At 40.0% G+C, this 21,504-nt stretch overlaps 2 protein-coding genes and 1 long non-coding RNA gene across 3 annotated transcripts in view; 2 read left to right on the top strand and 1 right to left on the bottom strand.

The window, feature by feature from the left end:
• LOC133527967 (uncharacterized) overlaps nt 1-21,504 on the bottom strand; it is an 86,479-nt gene that overhangs the window by 19,274 nt on the left and 45,701 nt on the right. The window lies entirely within an intron of this gene.
• On the top strand, nt 926-21,086 carry LOC133527966 (glutamate receptor 1-like). Its single transcript, XM_061865186.1, has 12 exons — nt 926-1,683; nt 2,214-2,362; nt 2,785-2,938; nt 6,648-6,906; nt 9,498-9,670; nt 10,123-10,349; nt 11,423-11,522; nt 11,836-12,014; nt 12,632-12,739; nt 13,243-13,409; nt 19,600-19,797; nt 20,661-21,086. The coding sequence occupies exons 1-12, from the start codon at nt 1,536-1,538 to the stop codon at nt 20,713-20,715; spliced, it is 1,917 nt and encodes a 638-aa protein (XP_061721170.1). The 5' UTR covers nt 926-1,535; the 3' UTR covers nt 20,716-21,086.
• LOC133527960 (uncharacterized) lies at nt 14,281-19,005 on the top strand. Its single transcript, XM_061865177.1, has one exon. The coding sequence runs from the start codon at nt 15,374-15,376 to the stop codon at nt 18,716-18,718; it is 3,345 nt and encodes a 1,114-aa protein (XP_061721161.1). The 5' UTR covers nt 14,281-15,373; the 3' UTR covers nt 18,719-19,005.

Raw genomic sequence — 21,504 nt, 5'->3', positions numbered from 1 at the left:
TTTATGAAACTCGTTTCATTCGTTTCATAATATATTGTAATACTTACAATATTTGATTTTAATTACCTATTATTCTATTTGCTATTTTGTTTACAGATTTACTTTATAATAGAGTGCCTTGAGAAATAAGTAGACATAAAAATGTTGCTAAGCCCTAGTAGGGTCCATCATTGTTTCTACTCACTTTATTTTAAGAACATCTGTACAGGGATCGGAAACCGGTATTTTTTGTATGGGAACGAAAACGGTATTTTTTCGTTCTTTGTTAATTACTTCATTTCTAATTAGGCAATTTAATAATACGAAGTCGTTATCTGAAAACACAACTGAGTCCTACATTTAGAGTATAAAATAAACCGAAATATATGGTTATTTCGATGTTTTTGCAAAAAACCGGTTCCAATCCCTGCATCTGTAATACCATGGTTGCAACGAATAAATGAAATAAATGAAATGAAATGAAATAAACCCACACTCGTATTTTAATACCTTTCCTTATGTAGCAGCCACATAAACTACTATTAACATTACGATGACGAGAACATTTTAATGTACAGTCAGCGTCAAATACTTCGTAGCAGTACTCCACCATACTAAATATATGGTGTACCGAACTATTTGGCTACTTTGACTGCTACGAAGTATTTGACGCTGACTGTATATTGCCAATTATATGATCTGTACCCCTAGTGTAACTTTGATCGACATCATAACGTGACGAACGCGTTTGCGTTAAGTCTCATTTTGTATAGGATTTTGAGTTTCCAAAACGTCCCGCTTGGCGCGCTCTTTCGAAATCCAATACAAAATGAGACTAAACGCAAACGCGTACGTCACGTTTGAAAATCGAATTTATTTACACTAGGGGTACTGTCAATAATAATCTGTGTTACAATACACATACTCTTTATCAATATTTGATTTGAATGTTATTATTTGGATCGAAATAAAATTGGGAAATATTTTTGCATATTTTTACTTTCCTATATATGTGTGTTACTTTCCTTTAATTGTGTGTAGTAGCAGTAATAGGCTTCATAACGTGTTTATTACACCTACTCTTTTTGACTAAATGCTTTGCTTCCGCTACCCAAACTACCCAAAGGTTGTCTGGAAGATAAGCTCTTTAGCGATAGATCCGCCTGTTGTCAGCTTTTTTTAAAATTGTTTTTCTTTAATCTGTATCTTTTACTGAAGTGTGTATATTTTCTAGTTAAAAATTCAGTGCCCTAAATTATTGGTTGGTAAGTATATATAACAAATATTTAATCTAAAATTAAGTACTCGACAGCTTTTTGACATAATAGTACCTATCCACTTAAACCAAAAGAAAGTATCAGTAATAGGTAATGCTCATTATAATTTCATAGTTCCTCCGAAGAAACAACTCTTTGGAGTTTCCAGTCATACCGATATTTGTAAGAGCAGTGGCGTTGCGTGTACAAAAATGAACTTATTACTAATATTTTTCTATTTCCTCGCAAACTTATAAAGAATGGTTTTAGATTTTTGAGTTGATTAGAATTTTGTACAAGATGAAGATATTGTTTTCGTTCGTTATTGTTTTATTTTTGAGTTTAGGGAAGGCTTTTGATAATAATGACATTAATATGATAGTGTCTTTCGTTACGCTCGATGAAAGGGCCACAGCTGTATTGACACCTTATGTCTGTTGGAGCGCATGTAAGTTTCGTTAAAAATGTGGGATTTATGGTAAAAACTATCAAAGAAGTTCCATAAAGAGACAGCTTCAGAGTGACACCCCTCACAAGCGAGTACAGACAATGTATTAAATATCGACACGTACAAACTGTCAAAAATATGTATACACGACCTTATTGCTCATATATTAAAGTACATGTTATTGGCACTTTGTCCGTATCCATATTTTAATACCTTGACAGCGGTCAATTTTCCTTTATTTAAAAAATAAGCAGAGGATGAGTCGTCACCAATTTTTTTCACTGACTTTGCTTTCTATACGGGGGCCGCATATTATGGAATTTGGCTCCTTTTACGAGCTGTAGTTTGGAGACTCACGGATTAAGATATAGTACACGTAATTCTTATAAAATAGACACACTCCACTTTAAACCAAAATATATTATTTCACCTTGCTGCGGCTCATCGATGGGGAAATGATTGAATCTGAGCAAGCTCAATCTCAATTTCAGAACCCTTTTGTTATTGCATGTACCTATATTGTTTTTTAGATGAACTGACATCTCTAGCGAAGAGTCTGCACGATACTGGAATCAGCATGGCTGCATCACTGCAGCCGAACAGGCCCGAGTTGTTTCTGCAGAACCTCGTTATAGTGGCCGACTTGAGGTGCAGAGGATCTGACGACTTCTTGATCAAGGTACCTCAACTGCCCCTATCATCTGAAAAACCAGCAGGTTTTTTCCTACGATTAGTCTGAAGTCAAAAACGTTAGGCAAAACCGGCGTCTTTTCTGTAGACCTTACAAAAATTAACGATTTATATACTACTAACTACCGTTCACTTTCGTCATACTAATTTTAAGAAGTAAGTATAAGGTTAATTTCTCCCGAAAAGGATAAAGTACGAAAAGTTGGCTTTAAGGTCAGCTTACTTTAAGATGTCCACAAGAAACAGCATAACCTTAACATAAAAAAAAAAGTTTTTGACCCTGTTGCCATTAAACCTAATTTGTGCAATTTAAACGAATGTCATCGGAAGTTTTTTTATGCAACTTTATTCACTGTCCAGTTTCTTTTAATTGTTGTTTACCTATTCAGTTTATTGTTATTATTATTTTAGGCCAGTGACGAGGGTTTCTTCAAATCTCCATACCGCTGGCTGTTAATAAGCCAAGACCAAACGGAGCTGAATGTCTTGGATCAATTGGCTATGCTGGTCGATAGTGATGTCGTTATAACGCAGAGGAGAGGAGAGGATTACCAGTACGTCGAAGGTAAGATAAGAAGGCCGTAAGAGTGAGACAGACATTATTATGGTAGTTATCAGACAGAGGTGATCGGAAAGGTCGCGATCAATCGGCAATAAAGGGGAGAGAACATTACCTACCCTTTAAGACGCCATGAGTTCAGAGGTCCTACCGCGAACCACGTTCGACGTGTTGCCTCACTGCCGCACTTGTAAATTCACAAGTAAGTGTGACAAGGGGGCAACACGTCGAACGTGGTTTGCGGTAGGCCCTCAGGTTCTTCTATCACTCTCACTGCGCATGAGCACAAGCGAGACGGCTGTGTGTACCCGGGATCACGGATATTTAAACTTTATAGCACAGTAGAGATTATACAGTTACAAAAGGCGGGCTTAATGACACACGGCGTTCTCTACCAGTTATTCGTATCATTGTTTTGAAGTTATTTTTAATTAGTTTAAAAAAAGTCTGAGTCATACCCAGTCATACCAAGTCATACCCGTATGTCGAAGCTAATAAGAAATAGTCTTCAAGTCTACTTTTGGATATAATCGGGATCTACCTGAGTTAGATGGCTGGCTTATTATTGAAGATTTGAGATTATAACGGAAAAGAGCGCAAATAAACAAAGCTATTATTCTCTAGGAAGTAAAATCATATTACTGCTCTGTACGCATCTGTGGAATAACAATGATGTTGTTTGAAAAACAGGGGGGTTTCTGGTGAGGTTCCTTTTTCAGAGCGCAGACCGGTCAGGTTGAGGTTCCCAACGAGTCAGCACTCTTATAAGATAGTGATGGGTTTAGGCATGGAGAGCCAGAACCACAAATAACTCTTCCAATCTTCCAATATTTTTTTTATTCAGCACACACAGAGTATATATAAGTATACTTAGTTGTTATATTGTAGAAAAAAACGGCATGGCGGCGGCATCGAGCCGGTGCAATCGGAATTTGCTACCTGCTACGCGTCAGGTCTGAAATCATTGAAGCTTGAATCTAGGCACTGTTAGGAGACTGGTCATGACGTATAATCCAATCCACCAATAAAAATAAATATTATTAACTATTTGGTTTTACCAATCGTTGTCGAACATTGCAAATTAATACGTGTGCGACCTTTATATAACTTTGTCTGGCATGTAGGACGTTTTAAGGACGGGTGTGTCCAGGCAGAACGAATGACAACGCATTATCAAACAAATCTTAAAGGCTAATTAAATCATATTGAAATGCGAATCGATCAACCTATTTTTTTCTTTTTTTTTAATTTTTAAAACACGAACTGTCACATATACAAATTGATTTGTAGTACAGTACATATAGTGTACTTAACATACTTAAACTGAAGGTTTATTATTAAGTAGATAATGTTAACATACTCGTACAGTCAAGGTATTAAATATCGATACAGACAAAGTGCCAAAAATATGTATACATGACCTTATTGCCTATATATTAAGATTGTGTGTACATATTTTTGTCACTTTATCCGTATCGATATTTAATACCTTGACTGTACTAGCAGCAGAACAATTTAAAAAAAAGCTAACTCCGTCGGGAGTTATAAGCTTTTTTGTTAAATTGTTTTACTAATTCATACGAACCAAGTAGGTATAAATGAGTTTTAATTTTAAAATAGTGACGTTTATAATTCTTTTTTATTGTTTATGTTAATCAATATTTAATTTGATTAATTTACTAACCGTTTAAAATATTTTTACAGAATTTTAATCTTGGCTGAATGCTGGACAGATCTGTGCCTTCGATGCCTAACCTGTCAAAGCATGACAATATGGCGGACGAATGTTGGAAATGTCAACCTATATAAGAATTATTTCGCTTAGATTTTTTTTTCTTCGCAAGTGTGATGAAAAACATTGTAACTCCAGGGGTGCCTAAGAGTATATCAAACTCTAGTCTTTAATGCACTCCAGTCTGCAGCTGTCGTGCATCTAAAGATCTCGTTTGTAAATTTTCACTTACCTCCCTCGTTGCACAATGTTACTATTAACATTCATGTATATTTTAGTATTATCGGATAAGTTTGTCATCAATTTATTTTTCTATTTGGTAGGTATTCGGACAACCGGAAAGTTACATATATACATTTTGTTATTTATAATTACATACTATTAATAATTGAACTAAAACAATTTTCGTTTAAGTACCTATCATTTTGAGACTACTTAGACAAGGAATTGTGAAAAAGATCAACCTTTTCGCTAAATTATAGCAGTGTAAAGCAACGACCACACTTGAACTTAACGCAGCGCATACGCAGTGACGTATTTCAATAATGCGTTGTGTTACTGTCGTCATATTGTTGCGTTAACAGTATAGGTCAACGTCTTTTAAGTACCGTTGTAGTCGACCCTTTCTTTTAATGTCGGTTTCATCAGAGGTAAGAGATGTACAGAGTAAATTTTTAATTCTAAATGAATATTTAAGGTAAGACAATGGCAAATGCTTTCCCGCTGCATACAACATGCTACAATGCAGCGCAGTAATTCTTTATCAACCGAAATGTAACCTTAAAACGCTTTAAGTTGTTAATACACGCGTATTAAATTGGGTGCGTAAATTTTATCGCCAATCTACTACATACATTAGGTATTTCAAATAGATTGAAGCAAATTATCTATCAACGGAGTAGGTCAGTGAGATATGTTTATCGTGCTAATAATTAATCTTGGCCTGTCGTTTAGGTGCGAGCTGAATATGTGAGTGCTTAATAAATAAAGATTTATAAACGTTGTCTTAAATAATATGTGATCAATTATTAATATACATACGTGTACGTAGACATGGTTTTAAAATAAACGGATTAATCCCCAATTTATGTCTGATTTTATAATTTTCTGTATTTGCAAACCATCGATGGGTCTATTTGATAACTAGGTAATCTAGAAGTATGGAGATATCTGCTTACAGTCCCAATATGAGTACCTGCCCAGCAGTATTCAGCTGCACCCTCGTCGCCGCGCTGTTCGATAGTCCCGGCGGCGCGGCGCGGACCCGGGCACTATCTCACTCACCGCTGCACCGCGCATTGTCTCTCCTGAATGATATATTGGACAGCGACAGAAAACTAGATATATTCCAATGCACTGAAGCTAGTTATTTGGCAGTTAGTAGCCGATACCTAGAATTAATAAACGCCAAGCTCAATCAATTTAGCACTAAGTAAATTGTTAGTCTCAATCTCAATGTACATATAATGTCACTTCTTTTAACATGTGTAGGAATAAATAAAAAAATAAATATTATTATTGCATTTATAACATAAAATTCCAATTAGTCCCATTATTTCCAAACAAAAATATGTACTTAGGTAACATCGGAATTCGGCACACCTACCTAAACCACCGTATACTGATAAATAAGACAAAGCGTCAACGAGCAGTGGCAGCATCGTTCCATTTTTATCACTTGTCACTATGCCCGTCACTTTCGCACTTACATACTTGTTAGAACGTGACAGGCATGGTGACAAATGATAAACAGTCTTAGCCCTAGTGGTGTAAATTCGTACTGTAGGGCTAAGATGGTCGGTTCTTTATCATTTGTCACCATAGCTGTCACGTTCTAACAAGTATGTAAGCGCGAAAGTGACGGGTGATAAAAATGGAACCATGTTGCCACCGCTGGCGGCGACACAAGCACGCTTGATGAAAGATTCTAAGGGGTTAAAAGGTTAATTTGATATAGGTACCTAATTAATATTTTTGTTACAGTTTACAAAATAATAGAGAACTCTCAAGTAATCTACAACACCAGAGCTCTATGGCGGCCCATAGACAAGAATAACAACACGGCTATAATAACTTACTACAACAAATCAAAAGTTGTAGCTAACAAATACGGAGCAGTGGAAGACTATAGAAAGAACAAGATCCTGTCTACTAGGAGAATGGATATAAGGAAACATACGCTGACGATGGTCAATGTTATAACAGACAGCAATGATACTAGGAAACATATGGATGACAGATTGTAAGTTATTTGGCCTTATTTGTATATTCTTTCATACAAGTTTGGTGGTCAAAAATCGTGCTGTATAGAACAAAGTAAATTGTTTTTGAAAAACAAAATATGACCAAATTTCGGCCTTAATCAAATAATGATATATATGTACTTACTTACTTCACTGGCTCAGTGACCCAAGAAGGATCTTGGCCTCTGACACAAGAGAGCTCCACTCTGCCCTATTCTGCGCCACTTCACGCCAGCTGGATACTCTGAGAGCGGACAGTTCTTTTAGGGATTCGTTACTCCAGCAGTATCTGGGACGCCCGGACGGACTTTCTTCACCCGGGTGCCCCACATACGCTCTTCCCACAGCTCGATCCTCTTCTATCCTCTCCAGGTGACCGAGCCATCAGAGACATCTGGCTTTGATCCCACCAATTATATTGGGCACCGCCATCAGCTGCTCTAGCTGAATAATAAAATGTTTATATGTTTTTGTATGTGTTTTACTTTTATATTCATGTTATAAAAAGCCTAACATAAATAGAAAAAGAAATAAAGGAAATAATAATAATAATAAGGCCGCAGGGCAACTTGTGGCGAGCTGTTGGGGAGTAACGACCCCACGGACCCGAGTGCTCCCGAGAGTTGGTCAGGGTCTCCGTCTCCGGCGTGTCTTCGTCGGTCGGAGTGGACCCTAAAAGACCCGCGGGACTCATCTCTGGCTTGCCTTCATTGGCCGTCCAGAGAGGAATCGTTAGAGCTATATGCTCCGGGGGTGGAAGGAAAGATGCAGATGCAGGGTCACTAGCCACTAGGCCAGACCGGTCGTCAAATATTAGATACTTATACGCAGCTATTCTATGGTTTTAATTGATATCAGTAAAGTCTACAACAAATTAAGTGCTTTGAACATGCTCTCTCCGCCTAGCCTTATCCCATCATTTGGGGTCGGCTCTCCTAGTCCTTCTTCGCCAGGACGCTCTGTCCTGGGTTGTCCTAGATGTGACGTTTGCATCGTTCATGTCCCTTTCTATAGTAGCTATCCATGTTTGGAGGGGTCTTCCTCTTTCATACCATGCTTTGAACATGCTATCATACCTATTTATATAGGTGTGAACGACCTACCGTGTATGTTCAAATTTACTTGGATTTACTAGGATGAATTCAAATTAGGTACATTTAAATACTGTACCTACTAAAATATCTGTCAGAAGCTTACTTAAGAACTAATTCCTAAGTATTACCTACAAGTAGGTACGATCACGTCTGTGACAGGAAACAAAATTGGCTGCTTCATACATTTTGGCTGTCTGAGCTTGACATTTTCTATGGGAGAATTTTTTTTTTTCGCGATTTCGGGTTTAGTTCCATAGTAAAAGTTGCTCAGTATGAACTATATATTCAGCCCGTAAATTATTGCAACTGACTAAAAATAATCCTGTATAGATACGGGCGATGAAGTGTCATAAATATGTACCTATACACCTTAATATATGGGCGCGACCTTGTGAAGGCCCTTTGCACCTCTGGGGTGCTTTAGGACAACAACAACAACAACATATGGGCAATAAGGTCGTGTATACATATTTTGGGACTATGTTCGTATCGATATTTTCAGACGTGACTGAACAGTATTTAAATGTAACTAATTTAAATTTACATAATAAAACAATCACATGGACACGTAATTGATACTTTGCATGAGGCGCTGCGGATAATATTATGACGATTTGTAAACAAATACTCGAATTATACCTAAATTAATATGATAAAGATTCTCAGATTATTCTCAGTTAGGCGCCTATAACTGCATAACTAATTTATCTAGTATTTTGTGCCGGTATTTACGTTAGACGTAATATATGTTTGTTACTAACGCATAAACTTTGGCCCCTAAATTCGATGTATTCCTATTCGTGCCCGCCCCACGTGACCACCGCCATTCATGAGGACTGAGGACAAATGGGAATGATTTATATGAAAATATGTACTCACATCTAGTCCCGCCGGGCACAAATAGGAATTCTCATGGTTCCCTCGAATGGTTATTTAACGTTAATAATAATAATAACATTGGCAATCGAAAATGATCATAATATTTTTAAATGAAGTTCATCAAAGTTACCATTTTTGTCACGGCAATGACATTACATCTCACTTCCAGAAGTATACACTTTTTCACGATTTAAAAATTAAATTAAACTAAATTATATTATTTAATCATCTAATTCAGGCATAACCCGTAAAAGTCTAATGTTACAGAATATAATTTCATGAAACCTACCATGAAAAACAGTATACTTAGGGCTAGGACAATACAATACCGGGTGAGCCATAACATAACACTTTGATAAAATAAAATCATTTAAGATATACCTAAATGGGGAGAAAAATCTATAAAATGTGTTATAGCTCAATCTTCTGATCTTTATAATCCTAGGTACCTACTTCTTGGTTCAAGAGTACGCCCATAAGCTGCATCTACTTCTTATACAGTTAGCAGCATGCCAGGTGTTCAAAATAGCACATACGCGGTTGTGTTTCACTAATTTTAAACCTCACCAGCTGATTTACTTCCACGCTGACTATATCACTGCAGCATTTCTCCCCAGAAACTTACACCAAGACTCCATAACGAAGATGTCATACATGGTGGTGAAGATCTGCTTCGAGATGATGAACTCTACGGAAAAGCTGATATTCACCAACACCTGGGGCTACGTGGACAAGAACGGCTCCTGGAACGGCATTATAGAGCGGCTCATCAAGAAAGAAGGGGATATTGGTGAGACCTTATTAATTACTTACTTCACGGCTCAGTAAAGAAAAGGATCGTAGCCTGTGACACGAAAGAACGCCACTCTGCCATAGGAGCCTTTCCATGTATTGTGTATCCATAACCTTAACAAAACGCCATCTATCTCTCTATCGCACTAATATGGAAGCGTGATACAGATAGCATTTTCGTTGTCGTAGCGTAAGCAATTGCCATCTTGGCTGGCCCCCCTGTTCTATGTGAAGATCAAGATAATTACAATTGGTGAATGGAATTGAAAGTTGGGAGAGATACCCAAAACCGCATGCCAGTGGCAACAACTTGGTGGTAATAGGTGCTACGCATGCTTTATTTTCCATCTGAGTAAGAAGATAGCTGTTTTAAAAACTAACGTCTGCGCCATTTCTTGTGGATGAAGGACGGAAGGAGGAAGAAGTTGATCGTTAACCACACTGTTCCAGGGACCTTAACAATCTTCACCCAAGAGCGCTTGAAGATCATCGACTACATCGCAATGGTGGGCACCACTGCAGTGCGATTCGTGTTCCGCGAGCCCCCACTAGCTTACGTTTCGAACATCTTCGCTCTGCCCTTCACTGGCGCGGTGTGGCTGGCCGTGTTCATCTGTGTGCTGGCTTGTGCGCTGTTCCTGTATATCACGTCTAAGTGGGAAGCCACTATGGGCATCGTAAGTAAAGGCAATTTGAAGATTCCCTATTAGGATATCTCGTGTATCATGAGTCCTGAGTCCCCTCTTATTGACATCTCCAACATCTTCGCTCTGCCATTAACTGCCACGGTGTAGCTGACCGTGTTCGTCTGTGTACTGGCTTGTGACTTATTCCTGTATATCACGTCTAAATGTGAAGCTACATAATATAGGAATGGTAAGTTAAAGGAAGAGCATCGTTTTTTTCGAGCAAAATTACAAATCCTTCCTTATTCCTTATTCCTCGCCCGGCATTTTGCCACGGCTCATGGGAGAGCCTGGGGTCCGCTTGGCAACTAATCCCGAGAATTGGCGTAGACACTAGTTTTTACGAAAGCTACTGCCATCTGACCTTCCAACCCAGAGGGTAAACTAGGCCTTATTGAGATTAGTCCAGTTTCCTCACGATGTTTTCCTTCACCGAAAAGCGACTGGTAATATCAAATGATATTACGTACATATGTTCCGAAAAACTCATCGGTACGTGCCGGGGTTTGAACCCGCGACCTCCGGATTGCAAGTCGCACGCTCTTACCGCTAGGCCACCAGCGCTTTTCGAGCAAAATTACAAATATAGTATAATATACTCGTATATGAAATGAGTTTTAGGACTAACCAACCAAACTTAACTAACCGGACAAGGTTTAGATTTTTTTTTATCCGAGTACAACGTTATTGTTGAAAGTATACATAATATTATGAGCATGTCACAGTATGTGAAAGTTTTGCTGCTGACTGTTGCTGTTATTAAGCTCTAATAAGATGTCAAATAACTTGTAGAAGTGACCTATGGTAGTACGTAAGCTTAGACCTAACAAAACTTCATGAAGAACTAATAGTTGGTACCTCCTTCTTACCTACGATTTCTCATGAAGATTATGTATGAACAGTCACGCTCCGTGATTTTTGTGCCATTAAGGGTTCTAGCTAAATTGGACACATCATAGCGTTAGTATTAAATAACCAATTTAGCTAGGACCCAAAATTGCTCAACAGTTACGGTGCGTGACGTACCGAAGGTTCCAATAACAAACTTCCTGTGATTTCTGCAGCATCCAATGCAGCTTGACGGATCGTGGGCCGATGTGCTGATTTTGATTATTGGTGCTGTGCTTCAGCAAGGCTGTACTCTGGAACCTAGGCGAGCAGCAGGTATCTTAGACATCCTTTCGACTATTATAATTTTTAAATCTTATATTAATCAACTCTCTTCTGTCCCCAATTTGTTATTTCATTAAGTACTTAGATTATTTAACGGTCACATTGTCGGGTTTTGGAGTATTCCCACTCGTTTTCGTCACCTTGTCATTTGCTTTTTTTAACTCTACAGTTATTTTTATTTTTTCACTTCAAGCTTAGCTATCTTTTGTCTATTCTTGTATTTTTTTATATAATCGTAATCATACATACAAGTTTCACACACTTTTCACTTCTCATTTTAAACTCTCGCATTATTTACTTCCAGGGCGGATAGTGACTCTGTTACTCTTCATCGCATTAACAATATTATATGCTGCATATTCTGCCAACATTGTAGTGTTGCTGCGAGCCCCAAGCTCATCTATCAGGAGTCTACAAGATATATTGAATTCCCCTATTAAACTAGGCGCCAGTGATTTCTCCTACAATAGGTATTTTTTCAAGGTAAAGGATTTATTTATTTTTTCAATAGACTGAGGCGGTCGGAAAATCCTGGATTTTTTAAAAATTACAGAGGCCAAACGGGAAGCACAAACTTAATTAATATTAGACTGAGTATCGTTTTGTTATTTTGTGCACGGTCACGCTCCGTGATTGTTAAGCCATTTAGGGTTCTAGCTAAATTAGACATTCCGTAGCGTAAGTATTGATCAACCAATTCAGCTAGGACCTTAAATTACTCAACAATCAAGGAGCGTGACCGTACTTACTAAACTTAAGAACATATGGTAAGCATATGGTATGGTGGTGGTTAAGTAATAACAGCGTATGGATTTTATAACAATTGAGTGTAACAAATCATAATTGTTAGACATTAAGGAATACTTCGGGCTGACTTTATGCTGCAAACTGGTATCTATAGCTCAATTGGTAGAGAAACAAATTGATACGAGTATCCATCCCGAAGTCTTCAGTTGTAGTCGTGTCGAGGGCCTGGATATCTCCATTTGTTGGATTCATTAACACATACCTCTCCTTATTACAGAATTATCTCGAAATATAACTCCAGTTTAGCCCAGAGTCTAGAATTGTAGTAAAGAGTTAATCTTATCGTGTTTCAGAAATTGAATGAACCTCTTCGGAAAGAAATCTACAACAAGAAAATTGCGCCAAAAGGAAAGAAAGCCAACTTCTACACAATGAAAGAAGGGATTGAGAAGATTAGAAAGGTTTAAAAACTTCTATTTCTTTTTATTTCATCTTTTCTCATCTAATATTTTCTTTCGAAGCTTTGTTGGCATAGGTAAAGATATAAGATGAAGATAGCTTATTTTTTAAGTAGGCATATTGCAATGCGCTTATGAAACTCAAATAAAGCTACGCCGGCTCTAACCCTACAACTATGCCAGAGAAGATTTAAGTCCTTACTCAAATTGGAGGATCCCAATATGGGAAAACATTACATTTTCAAAACATTACATCTCACAATTACCATGCATTAATTGAAAATAAGAAGTTTGAGACTAACTTTCAATTCGAAAATCGTGGATGCAAAATCCGATGGACTTCCAGAGTTTCTTGGAACGTATGTACGAAATATTATTTGATACCTGTCGCTATTCGGTGTCGGAAAATTATCCCACTCCTCGACCCTAAACTCTTAGCAAGCCGTGGCAAGAAGTCAGGACACAGAAGTAGATGTTACTAATATTCAGTTTATGCCCATCTGCAGGGTCTTTTCGCTTTTCACATGGAACTGAACCCTGGCTACCGTCTCATCCAAGAGACCTACCAGGAGGACGAGAAGTGTGACCTCGTAGAAATCGACTACATCAATGAGATAGATCCTTGGGTGCCTGGACAGAAGCGCTCGCCGTACAAAGACCTGTTTAAGATCAAGTAAGTATATGTCTTAAAGCGAGACTGCTCTTACTCGCACTGTTCTTATTTCACCAACTTGACCATTATCCCCTGACCCTCAGTCCCGTGACCCTTACGATTTCATCTTATATTTCTAGGCCGCTAAGTAAAGATGAACCTATTTAATATCGGTGGCTAACTTACAGGTCAATTCGAACAAACTGTCATTCAATTATCGTGCATTTCGCTCGTACTCATACGTCCATACATTTATTAGCACTGATGATTGAAATATCACTCTGTCAGTTCAGTATACGTTCGAATTGGCTTGTTATATTTGTTCATAATATTTTAAATACCTAGAAGCCGATAGAGAGGCGATAGAAAAGCGATGAGGCTGCCAAACTGGAGATGCGAGTTCAAACCTGTTTCGTAGGTGGAGTTTCTAACTTACGAGCAATTCCTAGCTGAGCAACTTTTCAAATGATGGTTGATCTCTCGACTGTTTCCTCCTCCAAAACGTAACCAAAATTTTGGAAACTGCAAGAGGAAGAAATAATCTATGCCGCTATGTTTTGATTTTTTGGATATTTGTTCGCATATTTCTATACTGTGTCTTTTTCTTCCTATTCAATTGAGCCGTTTTTGCGATTTTCGAGGCGCTGTAAGTTTCTTAAAAATAAAATAATCCAAAAAAGCAAAACATAGCGCACAAATATTAGAAAAAAATCATTGCTCTAAGTTAAAAATCCAGGGAGGAAATAGTCGAGAGCATTTGTATGGAAAAATCGCAACTAGGAATTCCTCTTCAGTACCTACAAATCCATTAATGTGTGGGGATGATAGCCCATCCCCTCTTGTACCGATCAGTAGAAAGTAAGACTATATGACGGTTTTAAATGGTTACTATAGCAAACCGCGTAGATGACACCAACGGTCAAACGTCTACCGCGTTCAAATTACCCGCGCGCGCCTCTCGCGGACAACTCCCGGCGCGCTACACGGAGTAGAGCGAAAGCCATCTATCTCACTCTAACGTTAGGAGTAGTAATGTCGTCCCGCTCCCGCGCAACAGCATGGCGGCGGGTTCTGTCTTGTCGGTCGACACACTCTATCGCGCTCTCGATAAACTTGTTAAAATAATTAATGTAAAACTGTAGATTAACTGATTATTGGGCTTAAATCTCTAAATTGTGTGTAAAGTAACCTGTGAGTGTACGGATTGTTGTGTTAGTGGTCAAATAGACTGATTCTAAACCTACACGTCTGTGTTATTTCATCAATCCCTGAGAAACCCTCTCATATATGGCGCATCCAACGTGAAATAATAACTAGTTCGTTCGAAAGTGTAGTTGAAAGTACATTTCTTTAGTGAGTGTGTCGATATGCCGCCGAAAACGAAAAAAGCGGCTAGTACAGAGCCCAGCACCGACGACGAGCAAAATGGCGGTGATGGTGAGATCTGCGAAGAAAGCGCGGTGACTACGGCAATGGCCGATATGACTATGTTTTCGACTCAAAACGTGCAAAACATCATAGAGACGCTACAGCGATCGCAGACCGAAGCTCTGAAAGAATTATTACAATCAGTATCGTCACGTACTACGTCGTGTACAGCTCAAGGTCAAGGAACGTTAACGGGCTGCAAGACTACGTTCTCTGGTCAGCCGCAGGAGTCAGTGGAAGCATTTATTGACGCAGTAGACGCCTACAGTGAATGCGCACAGGTTTCTGATACAAATGTCCTGCGCGGTCTGGCATACCTTCTAAAAGAAAACGCGGCGACTTGGTGGCAGGGCGTGAAGCAGCAAATTACGTCATGGTAGCAGGCTAAAGAGAACCTTATAAGTGCCTACGGCGATCGCCGCCCGCCCCATCGCATATACATAGAAATATTTTCATCGCCACAGCAAACGGAAAACACCGACGTGTTTGTGGCGCGAATACGTTCCCTTTTCGCGCGGCTTCCCGAGGGAGATATTTCCGAAAAGGCGCAACTCGACATGACTTATGGACTCCTGAGCAGCAGGATAAGGAAGAGGCTACGGAGGGAGGACGTCGCAAGCTTTAAAGAGCTACTCCGCCGTGCACGAAGCGTGGAGGATTCCTTCGACGAGGGGGAGAGGAAACAAACACCGCCGCAGGCTGCAAACCGCGCGGTGACCTCGAACCAACGCGCGCCTCCTGCTTCGACAACCACGGCGTGTACGGGTACATCGCACGCCAGCGGCGCGCCAGCCGCGACCGCGCCGCCCCGGGCGCCGCAATCGTCCGCGCTCGCGCAGCCGCGCACGCCGCCGACGCCGACTCAACCGGCGGTCGCGCAAGGTCCCGGCACCGGTATCACCACCACCGTCGCTGACGCGTCTGTGAAGAAGCAGCGACCCGTTTGTGCGTACTGCCGAAGGTTCGGACACTCCAAAGACCAGTGCCGTAAGCTTATGAACTCAGGTGAGTCCACGTCTAATAATAACATTGCAAATAGTGCAAATGTGCGACCTATAAGTGAAACAAGTGATATTAGCTTTTATAGTGTCGATTTCAACTCGTGCAATGTCGCGTCTAAAAATAGAACACAAAATGCCTATTTTTCTATGAGTGACACTTGCAGCAATTTGAGCCTTATTCTGCATAGTAATAAAGTCGAAAATGGCACTACTCATCATTGTTATGAATACAATGTACCTCGTAGCAATATGATTCCTGCATGTACCACCACAGCTACTACAGGCGAGAAATGTTTGCATTCTTTTGTACCTAAAGCCGTTAAAAATATTACGTGTGCTACCAATTCTTTGCAAACGACTAACCCTCATTCATGTAACGAACAATTTCGCTGCCGCAGACCGCTTAGTTCTATTACAGTTCCGACGTGTTCTAGTAATTATTCAGTAATTTCAAGCGAAGACGCGCGAAAATGTTCGATGACGGATAGTCGTGAACAAAACGAGCTTTATTTAACAAACGGTCGTAACTCAATTTTGTGCGTAAATAATAATAATCGTCCCTGTAATAATAATGAATACTCACCGTTTGCGTCAAAGTGTATTAACCCTTCAAATAGCGGGGATGTTACGGAAGTAGACACGTTTTTTGGCGCGGACTGTGGTAAGATTTCCGACGATGAGTTGATATACCTGTATATGACTTACGTTGATGGGGATTGCGAGACGGTGGGTCGAACGACAAGACCGATTTTTAATATAGAGATTTTAGGCGTGAAGGGCACTGGTTTGGTAGACACGGGTGCAAAGCGGTGCGTCGCGGGCCACACGCTCTATGCTATACTCTTGCGTCGAAACCACCCGCTCCGCACGATAACGCGCAACATTAAGCTGGCCGATGGGGTGTCGCGTGCGATGGAAGTACTAGTTACCATATTAGAGGTGCGATTAGAACAGGAAATTGTTAAGATTCCATTCCTAATTTTCCCTTACGAAACTAACAATGAAACGTTGCTAGGCATTGATTTTCTTACTGCTGCTGGGGTAGATATTGATTTCCTCGAGTTAGTATGGTGTTTCAGTAGGAACCGCACGGTTCAGTATAAACTATGTTTCGAGCCTACTTCGCCCAGTGTAACCTGTGCTACCACAAACGTTCTTCGGGATGACGAGGGAAGTCATCTTACACCAGCTGAGCGTCAGGCGCTTGCTGGCGTCCTTACTAGGCACGCACACGTCTTCACACCAGGGGGAGCTCCAACCCCTTATGCTGAGCATCGGATAGAAACAGGTGAGCACCCTCCTATAGCAGTACAGAACGTGGTAGCCGACACGCTGAGTAGACCAGTCTGCTCCGGAGACTCTCATGAGGACTGCGGAGTCTGCTCGGTTGTGGTTGACCTACCAACGAAAAACCCAGCAGAGTTGAGGCGCGAACAGCTCGCTGACCCCGAAGTGGAGAAGATTGTCAAAGAAGTCGAGGGTTCTAACGAGGTGGCATCTCGGCGATGGACGGAGCGCGGCTACTTGATGGAACAAGGGGTACTATACAGGTACAACCCCGATTCAGATAGCGAGACTCCACAGCTCGTTATACCCATTAGTCTCAGAGCAGAGATTCTGAAGGAGTGCCACGACTCGCCGGTAGCCGGACACCCTGGCGTCGATCGTACGTACCAGAAGATTGCCCAGCTGTACTACTTTACAGGTATGCGGAGAATAATCACTGATTATGTCAAAGCCTGCATACACTGTCAACGCTACAAAGCCATAAATACCAAGCCTCCAGGTCTTCTGCAAACACCGCTCATGAACCAGCGCAATGAAGTGCTGGCCATGGATTTATTCGGTCCATTGCCACCAGGAGACCAGGGGGAGAGGTGGATTTTCCTTGTCGAGGACACTGCTACCCGGTGGACAGAGCTATACGCACTTAAGGACGCCACCGCGGAAGCCTGTGCGGTGATTCTCGTCGAGGAGTATTTTATGCGTTTTGGTCTACCTCGTCGAGTCATTTCGGACAATGGTGTTCAATTCATATCCGCAGTTATGCGTCAGTGCATGGCAGCTCTAGGGATAAAACAGAATCTTGCCCCGTTATATCACCCAGAAGCTAACCCTGCGGAACGCAAGAACCGAGACATGAAACCGATGTTGGCACAGCTCGTGGAAGAAGACCACACTTCTTGGCCACGAAAATTACCGGTGATTCGGTTCGCCTTGAATAGTGCAAGATGCCGCACTACAGGGAAATCACCTGCTTATTTGACTTTCGGCAGGGAAATGCGGTCACCCACTGAGGTCATCCATGACCTTCGTGCTATCTTGGGTAAAGATAACTTTGTCCCACAGATAACTCCGTATCTCCAATCATTTTTGAACTCGTTATCAGGGATTCGGGAACGTGTGGAGATTCAACAAGATAAAGCGAAGGAGTATGCCGATGCGTCGCGCCGACCTTCAGAGGAATTTGAGGTAGGTGACTTGGTCCTCCTTAAGTCGCATCTGGTCAGTAACACGTCCAAGGATGTAACTGCAAAGTTTCTCCCACGTCGCGATGGACCGTACGTCATAACAGAGAAGGTTAGCCCTACAACGTATACAATCGCTAGCATCGACCAACCTGATATTTCTCTCGGAAGATACCACACTCAGGACCTTACTCGTTACCGAGGTAACGACGGCGATACCCCAAGACCTGTTGTTCCTAAGAGGAATCGTGGACGCCCACCTAATACTGATAGGAATGATAGGGTGCTAGTCCAGGAGCGGGGGCGTTCTCCAGGACTAGAGGGGGAGCATATAGCAAACCGCGTAGATGACACCAACGGTCAAACGTCTACCGCGTTCAAATTACCCGCGCGCGCCTCTCGCGGACAACTCCCGGCGCGCTACACGGAGTAGAGCGAAAGCCATCTATCTCACTCTAACGTTAGGAGTAGTAATGTCGTCCCGCTCCCGCGCAACAGCATGGCGGCGGGTTCTGTCTTGTCGGTCGACACACTCTATCGCGCTCTCGATAAACTTGTTAAAATAATTAATGTAAAACTGTAGATTAACTGATTATTGGGCTTAAATCTCTAAATTGTGTGTAAAGTAACCTGTGAGTGTACGGATTGTTGTGTTAGTGGTCAAATAGACTGATTCTAAACCTACACGTCTGTGTTATTTCATCAATCCCTGAGAAACCCTCTCATATTACAATATTTCAAATATGTATATATTATATATGTATATATATGTGTGTATGTATGTATATATGGTATGTTTGTATTTATTATAATACTATGTATTTATGCATTTTTATTTATAATTGTAGTGTTTAGATAGTGACTTTTATCTCTCTGTACTGATTTTCTTTTCCGCACCAATTGTAAGTTTCTGTTTGGCCCAATGGTTGACTGGTAGAGAATGCCTTAAGGCATTAAGTCCGCCATTTGTATTTTTTTGTATTGTGCAAGTGTAAAGGTTAAATAAATAAAGTATGTAGTCTGCTGTAAATTATGTATGGAATCTATTGGTCGTTTTCATAACTTACGGTGGACGTCCACGTCTAACGCTTCGCCGTTACGATAAAACATGAGAAATAAATGAATGTGATTGTTAACTTTTAATTCTAAGTCGTCGGTAATACAGTCGTCGGACACCATAATCGTGGACGTTTACGGTATATCGTGGACATAACATCCATGTTAATATAAAAACAACTGCATAAGTACTATCTCATACATTGAAGTCCCATGCTTCATGTTGTTGTAAAACGTACACATTTCTTCTTTCACCAGCTTCATAAAGATTCGCGAATCTGGCATCCAAAACTGCATCCATCAGCGCCTCCACGTGGGCAAGCCGAGGTGCCTCGGCGCCGTCAACACGTTCAGCAGCGTGGGCATTATGGACATGTACTCCGCCATGTTGGCAACACTCTACGGCATGTTTATGGCGCCAGCGGTACTGTTACTAGAAATTGCTTATAAACGGCTGTAAGTTTGATGAACTGTGCTCAACATCTTGGACATGTACTCCGCTGTTCGCGCATGTTGCTGCTAGAGATTTGTTCAGGATCTCTCAGCATGAACCCCAAGCTTTTCGTCTATCATAGGTGATCAATAGCTAAGGTATACGTCCGGATCTGAGGGCCTACCACGAACCAGGTTCGACGTGTTGCCTCGCTGTCGCACCTGCAAATTCGTACGTAAGTATGACAGGGAGGCAATAGGTTGAACGTGGTTCGCGGTAGGCCCTCTGGTAACAGGACCTACAACTTTTGACAACCAGTTACCACACAACACAATGTATGGAGGCGTAAATCACCATCTACATTTATTGTCAAAAAACGTTTCTACAAAAAATACCTAATAATGACGGTGATGATACCTAATAATAAAGAAGTCGGATACAACTTGAAATTTAATAGAGACATTTACACCTCTAAGGTCTGATTTTTTCAACATCAGATAAAATTATCTGTCATATAAGACGAAAGACGCTCCCTTTCTTTCACAAGCAAGAAGAAAAAGAGAGTGCTATCTTTATCTGACAGATATTTTTATCAGTGTTTGAAAAATCAGACCTAAGTATTTTTTGTTTGTTTTTTTTGTATTATTATTTTAGTTTTTTTTTTTTATTCGACATGTAGAGACTTTACATATCTCTGAATAATAATAGTACCTACCTACTTTAGTTTGCATTAATATTTTCAATGAATTGTATTTTATAATTGTTGATGTGCTTGTTTTTGCTTGTATGTAAATTCTATGTTGACGTATAGTGCCCTTGTGGCCTATTTGCTGAATAAATGTTGAAGTTCAAGTTGAATAACTTTATTACAACTTTTTGTTCGCAGGATGGTGGCTCGAGAAAAGAGAATGCAGCACAATAATTCACACTTAGTCTACTAAGTAAAATACGACTAAAAGCACTAAAATCCTTGTAACGTCTGTGAATAAATTAAAAGGCACAGTCGTGTATCATTTGAGAATCGGAATTCACAACCGATAATTAATTTATAAATACCAAACATGTAATTATAGATTGGCTTTTCTTGTTTTGTAGTCACGATTCAATGTTTTGAAGGCAATAAATATTGATAAAAACGTATTCTTATCTATGTTATTATGTAATTACTTATGTAAACAATGCTTAAGGTAGCCTTTATTAAAAGTATTAATCGATTTACTTAACGATAAGCAATCTCAGAATGATTTCTTACATTTATTAAATTGTTAAGTATCTGCCTATTAAGTGATACATCACAATAATAAATATCACTGTCTCTATACCGTGTTTTATTGAATTCCGTTAACTTCGGGGTATGGGTAAGTATGTTAACCCTTTTCCAGGCATAGTACGATTTATCGACCACATACGCGCCATTAGAATTTCAACTTTAGCATTCCGTTTTAAGGTTCAAATTAGATTACACTTTCAGGAAATGTTACTTGTCTTCAAATGAATCATCAAAGCTGGAGTAATTGGAATTTATTTGGATTTTTTGGGAAATCTTGTAGATTGGTGCGGCCTGAAAAAGGGTTAAGGAAAGTAAATGGTATAGTTAATTTTCAAAAAACATTTTTTTTTAACTTTTTTAAGTCATTAAATGTTGCATATCGTTTTTGTAAAGGCTGGCGTCCACTAGGCTCGTCGAGTGACGTCAAGGCGCTTCGAATCGAATCGCAATAATTCACATT

Source organism: Cydia pomonella, chromosome 18 (genome assembly GCF_033807575.1).
Source record: "Cydia pomonella isolate Wapato2018A chromosome 18, ilCydPomo1, whole genome shotgun sequence".
In the NCBI taxonomy this organism is placed as follows: Eukaryota; Metazoa; Arthropoda; class Insecta; order Lepidoptera; family Tortricidae; genus Cydia; species Cydia pomonella.
Note: the sequence above shows the minus strand (reverse complement) of the source record. Positions and strands in the feature narration are given on the sequence as shown.

Bases quoted from the DNA above. Each gene is read 5' to 3' on its own strand.
- LOC133527966 (XM_061865186.1), top strand. From the start codon at position 1,536: ATGAAGATATTGTTTTCGTTCGTTATTGTTTTATTTTTGAGTTTAGGG. The intron at 2,363-2,784 runs GTACCTCAACTG...TTATTATTTTAG, and splicing joins CTGACGACTTCTTGATCAAG to GCCAGTGACGAGGGTTTCTT. The intron at 13,410-19,599 runs GTAAGTATATGT...TTCTTTCACCAG, and splicing joins AAAGACCTGTTTAAGATCAA to CTTCATAAAGATTCGCGAAT.
- LOC133527960 (XM_061865177.1), top strand. From the start codon at position 15,374: ATGACTTATGGACTCCTGAGCAGCAGGATAAGGAAGAGGCTACGGAGG.